At 43.5% G+C, this 13,456-nt stretch overlaps 1 protein-coding gene and 1 long non-coding RNA gene across 4 annotated transcripts in view; one reads left to right on the top strand and one right to left on the bottom strand.

The window, feature by feature from the left end:
* The window catches only part of LIPC (lipase C, hepatic type), a 186,824-nt gene that overhangs the window by 143,680 nt on the left and 29,688 nt on the right, over positions 1-13,456 (top strand). For both annotated transcript variants that reach the window (XM_061431161.1, XM_061431160.1), the window contains exon 4: positions 13,174-13,361. In XM_061431161.1, coding sequence (XP_061287145.1) covers positions 13,174-13,361 — 188 coding nt within the window. The remainder of the gene's footprint in view (positions 1-13,173; positions 13,362-13,456) is intronic.
* The window catches only part of LOC133256238 (uncharacterized), a 148,069-nt gene that overhangs the window by 129,677 nt on the left and 4,936 nt on the right, over positions 1-13,456 (bottom strand). The window contains exons 1-3 of one of the 2 annotated variants that reach the window (XR_009739143.1): positions 13,055-13,176; positions 10,781-10,916; positions 10,090-10,189 (exon numbers count right to left, since the gene is read on the bottom strand). The exons of the other annotated variant lie outside the window; for it this stretch is intronic. This is a non-coding gene — a long non-coding RNA (uncharacterized LOC133256238). Of the gene's footprint in view, positions 1-10,089; positions 10,190-10,780; positions 10,917-13,054; positions 13,177-13,456 lie in introns of those variants that run through there. 2 annotated transcript variants of the gene reach the window in all.

Raw genomic sequence — 13,456 nt, 5'->3', positions numbered from 1 at the left:
TGTCTAGAAAGTTCTCAAAGACCTTTCTCAGCATTAGGATTCATTCCAGGACAAAAGTTTGAGGCTAATTCATAATGGTGAAAGCCATTCACCTTTAACAAGTATAATCTGCTGATTTTATTTATGTTGAAATATGGCCTAGTAGAAGTGTTGATACTCCTACCTTTGAAAAACACCCCTCCACAAAAATGAGCTGACCCCTTTGTCAATAAGCCAATGTAAATTTTCCAAGCTGTATCTATCCTTCCTTTGCTTATGTGGTCTTGTGACTGAGAACAGACCATGCATCAACCCTTAGGGTTACTGAGAGGAAATCTATAAATCTTTCCTTCAAATTGTTTTAAAACAATATATTTTAATCCATAACTCACAATAACCTTAAGGGTGAGATTAGGACTAGGAGATTACTTCTGTGGTGGTGGTGGTGGTTTAGTCATTAAGTTGAAAAAGTTGAGTCCAACTCTTGTGACCCCATGGACTATAGCCCACCAGGCTCCTCTGTCGTGAGATAGGACTGACTACTGCTAGTCCCATTTTATAAGGGAGGTACAAAAAGGTTAAGTAAATAACCCAAGGCCATGCAGCTAGCAAACAGCAGAGCTGGGTCATCTGAGCCCAGAGCCCAGACTGCTAAACTCTTCATAATCTCTCCACAACACGAGGTCTCTCTGTGCAGTCACAAGCCACGTACAGGATGGGGTTCATCTTGGGTCTCTTCCATCCATGGGGCCAGATTAGAAATGAGCCAGCAATCTCTCTTCTTTTCTCACCTGGATATAAGTTCAGTTCAGTTCAGTTCAGTCACTCAGTCATGTCCAACTCTTTGCGACCCCATGAATCGCAGCATGCCAGGCCTCCCTGTCCATCACCATCTCCCGGAGTTCACTCAAACTCATGTCCATCGAGTCAGTGATGCCATCCAGCCATCTCATCCTCTGTTGTCCCCTTCTCCTCTTGCCCCCAATCCCTTCCAGCATCAGAGTCTTTTCCAATGAGTCAACTCTTCACATGAGGTGGCCAAAGTACTGGAGTTTCAGCTTTAGCATCATTCCTTCCAAAGAATACCCAGGGCTGATCTCCTTTAGAATGGACTGGTTGGATCTCCTTGCAGTCCAAGGGACTCTTTAAAGTCTTCTCCAACACCACAGTTCAGAAGCATCAATTCTTCGGCGCTCAGCCTTCTTCACAGTCCAACTCTCACATCCACGCATGACCACCGGAAAAACCATAGCCTTGACTAAGCAGACCTTTGTTGGCAAAGTAATGTCTCGGCTTTTGAATATGCTGTCTAGGTTGGTCATAACTTTCCTTCCAAGGAGTAAGCGTCTTTTAATTTCATGACTGCAGTCACCATCTGCAGTGATTTTGGAGCCCAAAAATATAAAGTCTGACACTGTTTCCACTGTTTCCCCATCTATTTCCCATGAAGTGATGACACCAGATGTCATGATCTTAGTTTTCTGAATGTTGAGCTTTAAGCCAACTTTTTCACTCTCCTCTTTCACTTGCATCAAGAGGCATTTTAGTTCCTCTTTACTTTCTGCCATAAGGGTGGTGTCATCTGCATATCTGAGATTATTGATATTTCTCCAGCAATCTTGATTCCAGCTTGTACTTCTTCCAGCCCAGCGTTTCTCGTGATGTACTCTGCATATAAGTTAAATAAGCTGGGTGACAATATACAGCCTTAACGAACTCCTTTTCCTATTTGGAACCAGTTACCCAAAAGCAAAGATCAGGCTGTTACACAGAAACTCTCAGAATGATCATCAATAGGGAGAGTAATTTTTATTGCCTTTTCTCTCTTCAGTCAATTGCCCTTGAGCTAAATAAGGTGGCCAACTCATCCTGGTTTGACAGAATAATTGGCTACCCTACCTCAAACCAATCTGGAGTGGGAAATACCCGTGACTTTGGAACCACTTTAGGGAAGTAAGCCCCATTACCCCCAGAGGATTCCAGTACAAATGGACAGATTTTCTGAATGCCATACTCTTTCATAATCAGATTTCTTGAAAGAAAAAAAAAAAATCTGATTCAAGCCAGAGTTCCAAGGAAGTACAGGCTAAGAAGAAAGTTTGGAAGGGGAAAAAAAAAAAAAAAATTTTTTTCAGCAAGAAAACACAGCCTCTATTTGCTTTCTTTGCTGGAATCCACAAAAGGAGAAGCTGTAGTCTGAAACTACAGGATAGCCAGCAAGATCAGGCAGAGTAGACAAAGAAAACAGAAAACACCAGACTTGTGAAAACGGTCTTCCTTCCATACCTCATCTCATCATCTTACATGACAACAGAATGGTGAAGACTAGAAAGCAAAAACAAAGAGCCAAAAAGAACAGGTGAAACAGGAATGCAAAAGAGGATGGGAAGATGGCAACCTCTAAAAGGTATAACTTAACCTCAGCAGCTCTAGATCTCAAAGCTTTTTTGAAGACCTGCTATAGAGTTGGCCAAAAGTTTGTTCAGATTTTTCCATATGATGTAACAGAAAACCTCTAACAACCTTTTTGGCCTGCCCAGTATAAAATAAATTCATTTGAGACAAACTTAGGAATGTCTGCTGAGTTCAAAACAATATTCTACAGGGAAATAGAGTCAATATCCTGTGATAAACCATAATGGAAAAGAATATGAAAAAAAATATATGTATAACTGAGTCACTTTGCTGTACAGCAGTAATTAACACAACACTGTAATTTAACTGTACTTCAATAAAAAAATAAAATTTTAAAAAGTAAATTAAAAAATAAAAAACAATATTCTAATGACCTAGAAAGTTACCCCAGCCATTTCAAGTACCTCATAGGAGCAATTTATATGTGGGGTCCTTTGGGTTCAATATTACAGTGCAGTAATGCTAGGGTGTCACATTAGCCGAGGGATGCCACAAAGATTAGTAATTGTACTGTGCTCTATAACTACTATATCAGTAACTGAGAAATCCAGGCACAGAAATATTTTTAAGATATTAAGTAAATGGGAACGTGGGATATTTAGGTCATTGCAAAATTCAAGATGGCAGGCATGAGAGAAGCACTGCTCACACCTGGGCAGAAGCAGAAGCCTTGGGCAGAATCTCCTTATCATCAAAGGTCAGCAACAGCAGCTGAATCTGGAAAGGCGCAGCAATGAAAACATTCTCATTCAGGTTTTTCCATCCTGCTGCTGTTCTAGAAATTCTGAAGTCAGTGTTGCCCCTGTACAGATCACAGGTCTGACCACAGCATCCACGGACAGAGCTGTGGCTACGTTCATCTCATAGGTTTGTTCCATCCTAAGCAGAGGATATGGCCCAGAGGATGTTCAGGGTAATCATGAAGTCGAGGTCTTCCAGAGAACCCTCCCACTAGCCCCAGGCCTGGGAATATATTCAGTATGTTAACCAAGTGAAATCTCGTGTGCGCGCACGCACACACACACATACAACACACAGATACAGAGTTAGCCATTTAAATAATGAATGTGAAGAAATTTCACAAACAACTCTGGTGGGGGAGGGGCACATTCATCCTTGCAGCTCCCATCTTATGCACATGTGTCCTCAACACCAGCCAATATACACGAGGTGCTCGACAAACATGGAAAGGAGCAGAAGCACCCAGCCCAGGCATCACAGCAGAAGACAGATCCTGACTCCTATCAGGGCTTTTTACTGTAGAAGCGTAGGTTCTGCCCTAAGCCAGCTCAGTTGCCTGCAGTCATCCACCTAATGATGTCCTTCCCCCCACCAAAAAAATAATAATAATAATAATTAACTCTTACATGAAATTTTAGGAACACTCGAACCTGGGGGCTGACTTAGGAACAGAGAAATCACTTGCTGTAAGACAAATAATATTAGAACTGTAGTGGCTGCACCCAGCTTCTCCTTCTGACTGATTCTGAAGCTGTTTTGCTGCTCCAGGAACCCACTGTTCAAGGGAGACAACCCCAAGCCTCTCCAGCCCCTCAGCTTGCTTTCCAGGTTACAGGGGCTGACTCCCTCAGAAGGCTTTGACTATCTGCCTTCCTTAGCATTCTTCCCCTCAAAACCACAACCTCATCCCCAGCTTATCACCAGTATGTCTTTATCTGTTCTAAAGACACGAGAAAATAACGATTTCAGAAGACATGCCTGAAGAAGGAAAAGTTCCTATACAATATAATGAGGACAAATTTCCTCAAACATAATGAAATCACTGAACTTCCTAACCATTTACTGATGAGTTGTGAGGCTGAAATGAGTTCATACAAATAAGACTGTTGGAAAAGTGCCTGGCACAGAGAAGGCACTTAATAAATACTAGCTTTGAAAAGTGCTGAATATCAATTTGGATGCATATGCCTATATAAAGAGATATAAATCAGATCACACCTAAGAAGCCAATGATTCTACTCTGGGGAATCTTTTTTTTTTTTCCTTTTTAAAATTTATCCGGCTGCTCCGGGTTTTAGTTGCAGCATGCTGGATCTTTAGTTGTAGCATGTGGGATCTTCAGCTGCAGCATACGAACTCTTAATTGTAGCATGTGGGCTCTAGGTCCCTGACCAGAGGTTGAATCTGAGCCTCCAGCATTGTAAGTGCAGAATCTCAGCATTGGGAGGACAGGGAAGTCCCTCCATTGGGGAATCTTTACTAAAACAATACTCATAAATTCAGACAAAGATTTATGTATAAAGATGGTCATCAGAACATTGTTAGCAACAGGAACAAAAAAAGTAAACTGGAAACAACCTAAATGTCCCACGATAATGAAACAAACAATGCTACTTGCCAAGCATATTTCTAAAGAATTTTTAGTGCTGTAAGAAGATTATCATGATGTGTAAAAAGGGATATAAAACGATTCACAGGACTTCACTGGTAGTCCAGTGGTTAAGGGCCCACCTGCCAATGCAAGGGGCATGGGTTCAATCCCTGGTAGGGGAAGATCCCACATGCCACAGGGCAACTAAGCCTGTGTGCCATGACGACTGAACCCCACACACACAGGGCCCAGTAGCCACAACTACTGAAGCCCTCTTGCCCTAGAGCCCACAGTCTGCAACAAGAGAGGCTGCTGCAATGAGAAGCCCACATACCACAATGAAGACCCAGTGCAGGCAAAACATTAATTCATTAATTTTTAAAAACCTTTCACATCATATGATCTCAGCTATAGACACTCCAAATAAAATCTATGGAACAAACACCTCTATAAGAAAAGGTTGAAAGGAAATATAATACTCCAAATATTACTTGTGTGTTTTTCTGAGTAAGGAGATTATTCATTTCAGCATTTTTCAGATTGTTCATCTAAATGAACATGTATTAATTCCACTAAAAAAAAAACAAAAAACCGTTAAGAGTCTATTAAAATATCACAACTAATACAAAAACTACTGTGAGGGTTGTCAGGAAGCAACCCTGACAAAATAATCCTGAGACTGTGTCCTCTGAATTTGGTGACCCTAATGGATCACTAAGGGGACAGAGGAGGTATTCCAGAACAGCTCTTAAACTTTCTAGTTTGAGCAGAAGCATGGACAACTGATGGTGTCATGAACCACAAAATGTAGAAAGGAAGGAAGAAGAACGAGTTGGAAGGAACGAAAATAAATCCAGTTTGGCCTCACTCAGTCTGTAGTGTCAAAAGGTCTTCAGCAAAGAAGCCCAGTCAAGAGCTGGTTATATTCCAGGTCAATGCCCAGGAGAGAGATTTTTGGTATATACTTCTGAGTTTGAGTCATAGTAGTGCATCCTTTCTTAGCTATTTGTAAGGCCTCATCAGACAACCATTTTGCCTTTTTGCATTTCTTTTTCTGAGAAAAAAAAGAGAAGTTAAGACAAAGGAGAAAAGAAAAGATATACCCATTTGAATGCAGAGTTCCCAAGAATGGCAAGGAGAAATAAGAAAGCCTTCCTCAGTGATTAATGAAAAGAAATAGAGGAAAACAATAGAATGGGAAAGACTAGAGATCTCTTCAAGAAAATCAGAGATACCAAGGGAACATTTCATGCAAAGATGAGCACAGTAAAGGACAGAAATGGTATGGACCTAGAAGAAGCAGAAGTTATTAAGAAGAGGTGGCAAGAATACACAGAAGAACTATACAAAAAAGATCTTCATGACCCAGATAACCATGATCACTCACCTAGAGCCAGACATCCTGGAATGCCAAGTCAAGTGGGTCTTAGGAAAGCATCACTATGAACAAAGCTAGTGGAGGTGACGAAATTCCAGTTGAGTTATTTCAAATCCTGAAAGATGATGCTGTGAAAGTGCTTCACTCAATATGCCAGCAAATTTGGAAAACTCAGCAGTGGCCAAAGGACTGGAAAAGGTCAGTTTTCACTCCAATCCCAAAGAAAGGCAATGCCAAAGAATGCTCAAACTACCTCACAATTGCACTCATCTCACACACTAGCAAAGTAATGCTCAAAATTCTCTAAGCCAGGCTTCAGCAGTACATGAACCATGGACTTCCAGATGTTCAAGCTGGATTTAGAAAAGCCAGAGGAACCGGAAATCAAATTGCCAACATCTGCTGGATCATCGAAAAAGCAAGAGAGTTCCAGAAAAAACATCTAATTTTACTTTATTGACTATGCCAAAGCATTTGACTGTGTGGATCACAAGCTGTGGAAAATTCTTCAAGAGATGGTAATACCAGACCACCTAACCTGCCTCCTGAGAAATCTGTATGCAGGTCAAGAAGCAACAGTTAGAACTGGACATGGAACAACAGACTGGTTCCAAATTGGGAAAGGAGTACATCAAGGCTGTATATGGTCATCCTGCTTATTTTAGTTATAAGCGGATTACATCACGTGAAATGCAGGGCTGGAGAAGCACAAGCTGGAATCAAGATCGCCAGGAGAAATATCAATAACCTCAGATATGCAGATGACACCACCCTTATGGCAGAAAGCGAATAAGAATTAAAGAGCCTCTTGATGAAAGTGAAAGAGGAGAGTGAAAAAGTTGGCTTAAAATTCAACATTCAGAGTACTAAGTTCATGGCATCCGGTCCCATCACTTCATGGCAAACAATGGAAACAGTGGAAACAGTGACAGACTTTATTTTCAGTTCAGTTCAGTCACTCAGTCATGTCCGACTCTTTGCGACCCCATGAATCGCAGAACGCCAGGCCTCCCTGTCCATCACCAACTCCCGGAGTTCACTTAGACTCACGTCTATCGAGTCGGTTATGCCATCCAGCCATCTCATCCTCTGTCATCCCCTTCTCCTCCTGCGCCCAATCCCTCCCAGCATCAGAGTTTTTCCAATGAGTCAGCTCTTTGCATGAGGTGGCCAAAGTACTGGAGTTTCAGCTTTAGCATCATTCTTCCCAAAGAACACCCTGGACTGATCTCCTTTAGAATGGACTGGTTGGATCTCCTTGCAGTCCAAGGGACTCTCAAGAGTCTTCTCCAACACCACAGTTCAAAAGCATCAATTCTTCGGTGCTCAGCTTTCTTCACAGTCCAACTCTCACATCCATACATGACCACTGGAAAAACCATAGCCTTGACTAGATGGACCTTTGTTGGCAAAGGAATGTCTCTGCTTTTGAATATGCTATCTAGGTTGGTCATAACCCTCCTTCCCAGGAGTAAGCGTCTTTTAATTTCATGGCTGCAGTCACCATCTTCAGTGATTTTGGAGCCCCAAAAATAAAGTCTGACACTGTTTCCACTGTTTCCCCATCTATTTCCCATGAAGTGATGGGACCAGATGCCATGATCTTAGTTTTCTGAATGTTGAGCTTTAAGCCAACTTTTTCACTCTCCTCTTTCACTTTCATCAAGAGGCTTTTTAGTTCCTCTTCACTTTCTGCCATAAGGGTGGTGTCATCTGCATATCTGAGGTTATTGATATTTATCCCAGCAATCTTGATTCCAGCTTGTGCTTCTTCCAGCCCAGCATTTCTCATGATGTACTCTGCACATAAGTTAAATAACCAGGGTGACAATATACAGCCTTGATGTACTCCTTTTCCTATTTGGAACCAGTCTGTTGTTCCATGTCCAGTTCTAACTGTTGCTTCCTGACCTGCATATAGGTTTCTCAAGAGGCAGGTCAGGTGGTCTGGTATTCCCATCTCTTGAAGAATTTTCCACAGTTTATTATGATCCACACAGTCAAAGGCTTTGGCATAGTCAATAAAGCAGAAATAGATGTTTTTCCGGACCCCTCTTGCTTTTTCAATGATCCAGCAGATGTTGGCAATTTGATCTCTGGTTCCTCTGCCTTTTCTAAAACCAGCTTGAACATCTGGAAGTTCATGCAGATGGTGACTGCAGCCATGAAATTAAAAGACACTTGCTTCTTGGAAGAAATGCTATGACCAACCTAGACAGCATATTAAAAAGCAGAGACATTACTTGACCAACAAAGGTCCGTCTAGTCAAAGCCATGGTTTTTCCAGTAGGTATGTATGGATGTGAGAGTTAGACTATAAAGAAAGCTGAGCACCAAAGAACTGATGCTTTTGAACTGTGGTGTTGGAGAAGACTCTTGAGAGTCCCTTGGACTGCAAGGAGATCAAACCAGTCAATCCTAAAGGAAATCATTCCTGAATATTCATTGGAAGGACTGATGCTGAAGCTGAAACTCCAATACTTTGGCCAACTGATGGGAAGAACTGACTCATTAGAAAAGACCCTGATGCTGGGAAAGATTGAAAGCAGGAGGAGAAGGGGATGACAGAGGATGAGATGGTTGGATGGTATCACCGACAAGATGGACATGAGTTTGAGCAAGCTCTGGGAGTTGGTGATGGACAGGTAAGCCTGTCATCCTGCAGTCCATGAAGTCTCAAAGAGTCAGACACAATTGAACTGAACTGAACTGAATGCATCCTTGAAGCTGTGGCTTGCCTGAGGTTGCTCCAGTATTCTGTGTGTTCTATGAAGGGGTTGATCAGATTCTGCTTTCAAGGCAGCTCAGACGCTCAGGCACTGAAGCTCTACTCCTTCCACCCAAAATGTGACCTGAAGTAGCCCTTGCCTCCTTCAGTCACAGGACTGCTGCTGGGTTAGAGCAAAGAGCCTTACAGAGACTCACTGTGACTTATGCTATTTTTCATACTGTGGGTGCTGCTTCCATTGAAGATTGTTATGCACCTCAGAGTCAACCACATAAAGCTTGCTCCTGTATATTTCACAGGAACGGTATTCAAGACAATGACCCTGCCTCATGCAGTGGCCTCTTTATACAACAACCTGCAGGAAAACCATCTCAGGCTTCAGGACCAAGAAAGTGTGAGCAACTGGACAGCACGAATTCTGTAACTGCTATTTCCCTCTTTGATTTGGCCAATAGGAAGCTCAGAACAAAATCTGTGGCCTGTCTTCTGCAGTCTTATACAATCTCAGAGTGTGCAGTTTAGCTTGCTAATCTATTAACATTTCTGTTAGTTGTTTTGCCACCTTTCTCTTTGTCCTAATTTCTTCAACTATGAATTTTTACAAACCACTTAAAGGCAGAATTTTCCTTCCATGTCATGCCCACCCAGTGACTCTGTTTCTGTCTCCTGAAGTTGCACAAAAGAATTCTAGGCACTCTGCCCCACAGCAGCCCTTCAATACTCAGGTCACAGAGCCCCTCTTTCTTCAACAATTTCTCCTAGATGTGAGTGCCTACAGAATCTTTCATCCAACCTATTTGCAGAGCAGGAATACAGTAAATACACATAAGACAGGAATATACATAGAGAACAGGCTTGTGGACATGCGGGGAAAGGTAAGGGTGCGGCCAATTGAGAGAGTAGCGCTGAAGTGTGTGCATTACCATATGTAAAACAGATAACCAGTGATAACCTGCTGTATGACACATGGAGCTCAACCCAGTGCTCTGTGATGACCTAGAGGAATGGGATGGAAGTGGGGGATGACCTAGAGGGAAGGGGACATATGTATACTTACAGCTGATTCAAGTTGTTGTAAGGCAGAAGCCAATACAACATTGTAAAGCAATCATCCTCCAATTAAAAGTAAATTTTAAAAAACGAATAGCAAAAAAGAAAAAAGAATCTTTCATCCTTCCAGACTCAACTGATGCCTCATTTTCTCTTGGCATCTTCCCTAGAGCCCCTACACAGGTGTCCTTCCACTGCCGTACTCACAGCAACCACAAGCGATGGCTGATGCTCACTCTTGCTTTTCCCACTGGACTGGGGACTCCTGAAACAAAGACGTCAGGCCCTGCTTGCCAAAAACTAGTACCTAGAGAGGGCCCAGGGCAGAATATAATATATGCTTAATAAGTATTTGCTGAGAAACTAAATGAATGAATATATATACAACTTCCTCACTCACACACCTGCTGAAAGAGAGCCAAACCCCAAGGAAGAAAGGGAAAGCCCAGCCCAGTCCAGGTGTTTATGAGCCTTTCCATCTAACAATTCCTTTTCCCTGGGACTCTCCTGAATAGCTTTAAAGTCCCAGGCACTGAGGCCAGAGCTGATTCTCCCAGCTAAATCCAGAGTAAATACACATAAGACAGAATTGGTCCTACGAGGGCAATTGGGATAAATTTTCATAGAAAGAATTTCATGGATCAAAAATACAAGATGCTGGAGGCTCTGAGCCACATTTATTTTAGCAACATACCCTTACATGGGTGCTAATCATGTGCCAGGCATTATTCTAAGGTCTTTACAAATACCACCTTTTTTAACCCTTGCAATGACTTCACTAGATGGGTATTATATCTATCCCCATTTTATTTTTATAGTCTTTTAGCATTCAAGTCACCTATCCTGAAATGAAGGAAGATAAAGCTATTCAATCACTGGATAGAAGAAAATTAGTTACCTTGAGTCCCAATGTATAAATGGCTGACAAATCGAATGAGATAGCCTTTGATCTGAGACCTGGACCCCACAGAACACTACATCACACGCTAAGCAGTTACTGAGCACCTCAGGTTTGTCCTCCGTGAGTTCACAGCCTGGTGGAGAAAACAGCATGCATCGCAACAATTGACCTTAGGATCAGGGGCCCAGTAAGGTGCTGGCAGAAGAGGCAGTAATTACCTCTGGCTAGAGGAGAAGGCTTCCTGGAGGGGGTGACGTTTGAGTACCATTGTAACAGATGGACCAGAGTTCACAGAGGAATAGCAGAGAGGGAAGTGAGAGTGCAAAGGTGCAGGGAAGTGAAACAGCGAGGGGGGAACTGCAGGCAGTCTGGGGCAGCAGGAGAGCATAGAGAGGGGAGAATTTGAGGGATCAGGGTGGTCATTCAGGTGATGGCCTTGGCTGCAATACCAAGAACCTTAAAGTCACTGACGGGTATAATAGTCATTTCTGTTCTAGAAAGAGTCTTTGAGCAGCAGTGTGAGGGAGGGAGGTGAGATTAACCAGAGAGAGACCATTTAGGAAGCTGTGGCAATAAACCAAGCAAGAAACATGTGTGCGCCTGAGCTAAGGCACTGGATTCTAGGAATATTTGGGAACCTGAAGCTTTGGACTGATTAAATATCTGCTAAAATAGTGTAAGATGACACCCTGGCTTCTGACGTGGAGGCCAGGGGAGTAGTGCATGCAAAGAGATGGGAGCACCATCTGGGATTACGCTTGCATGAATGAGGACAAGCTCAGACAGTCTGTGAGCTTGGGAAAGCCACTCTCGGTGCCAGAAATTTTCTTCATTATCTCAGAGAAGTTATGCAGATTCTCCCTCACTTCTCCTTTTAATAAAATATGATGCATTTCATTCTGTCATCATTGTGAAAAATCATTGCCCTTTGCTGGGAATTAATAACCTTTCAAATTAATAACCTTTGGGTAGGAAAATTGGTTTCATTAATACCTCTCCTCATCATCTTTCTGTCCTGCTGTCCCCGGAAACCAAAAGCCCAAGACTTACTGTTTGAGAAGCCTGAATGACTTTGTGCTCAGAAGGAATGATCAGGGTTCTCAGTAACCGGGCTGAACTGAGTTCACTGACCAAAACTGCTGGTATGGCCTTGTGTTCACCCCTCAGCCACAGGGGAGGGCCCCTCGGCTGGTAGGGGCTGTGGGAGCATCCTCCCCGGCTCTTGGTCTGATTCCTGATCTTGGCAGAAGAGATGTCACCCTTCCTGGGGTGCCACACCTTGGGACCACGGCCCCTCCCTCAGGCCCCACTCCGCTCCTGATCACAGGGTCGTGTCTCTGACCAACACCATGGTCTTGACAGATGTTGGGAGACTGCTCACCCTCCTCAGAGTGGCTCAGAGTCAGGGTGAGGCTCCCCCAAAAGAGAAGCTAGAAGGCCTTTCAGGAAAACAACAGAAGGTATAATCTTAAAAACAGTCTTTTTCTCCCTACCTCACCCTCCCACAATCTTTGAAAGATTCCAAATGGATATTCATTTACCCTTTTCTACTGAAAAAATCTTTAGCAGCATCTTATCATTAGAGCATAAAGCTCAGCGTCCCAAGGGCCCAATAAACTCTGGCTGCCCATTCTTCTGCCTCCTTATACCCACAAGGTCTCCTGGCTCTGAGCCCTTCCTCAGCTCTTCCCTCTCAGAAAGCTCCTTTCACCCACCCATACAGATACACAAGCCCTCATTCAACTCTCCAGGCCAGCATCAGCATCACTCCCCCTGAAAAGCCCTCCCTGAATGCCACTCCCCCTCAGCACAATTCATCACTCCCTTCGTAGTCCTCCCCACCCCCACCCTACCTGGTCCATGCAAGACTACATGTGAGAACAGGTTGAGCCACACAAGAGAATGCATAGAGCCATCTAACTAAGATGCTCTGTGTGCTGTCTCCTTGGCATAGGGATGTGGGGAATTGGAGTCAGAGACACTGGGTCCAAAATCCTACCACTTATCGGCATCACGACTTGGGGTGAAACACTTATCCTCTCTGAACTCAGTCCCAGTTGCTTCTCCCATCTTCCCACTGACCTAGAGTTAGTCTGGGGTCTGACTGGCTGATCTTATGGTCACTGGGATGGCAGGATGGAGGATTCCGACCTCTCCATCTGTGTGTGGGGTCCTCCTAGGTCACTGTCCATCATCTCCCAGGAAAGGAATGGCCATTGTGCTGGAAATAAAATGCTCCTTGGGGCCCCCAAAGCCGCAGCCCGTGCCTACCTCCAGCACCTTGGAGTAACCTTGTTGCCTAGTGCTCTTAGAAACTCTGGGGCTGTCCCAGAACTGGCAGAGGTGGAACAGATGCCAGGTGAAGCACTGTCCCCAATTTTATCTTCCAGAGTCATTTGGAAGGAGATCTCGAGCTGCTGAAACAAACAAAACACCGCAGGAGACAAGAACCAAATTTCTGCTCTTTAGAGGAGAAACCGATAAGGGCTGTCAGATTCTGCTCAATCACTCAGACACGTTACAGCAATGTGGCTTCAACTCCTCGCTGCCGCTGGTGATGATAGTCCACGGGTGGTTGGTAGGAATTGCTGACACGCCTTTCTTCTCTCTGCTTTTACTTTTTTTTTTTTCCCCCTCCCTAGTGTGTTCAATTTTAATAAAGAGATAGGGAGC

Source organism: Bos javanicus, chromosome 10 (genome assembly GCF_032452875.1).
Source record: "Bos javanicus breed banteng chromosome 10, ARS-OSU_banteng_1.0, whole genome shotgun sequence".
In the NCBI taxonomy this organism is placed as follows: domain Eukaryota; kingdom Metazoa; phylum Chordata; class Mammalia; order Artiodactyla; family Bovidae; genus Bos; species Bos javanicus.
This window is presented reverse-complemented; position numbering and strand designations above follow the sequence as displayed.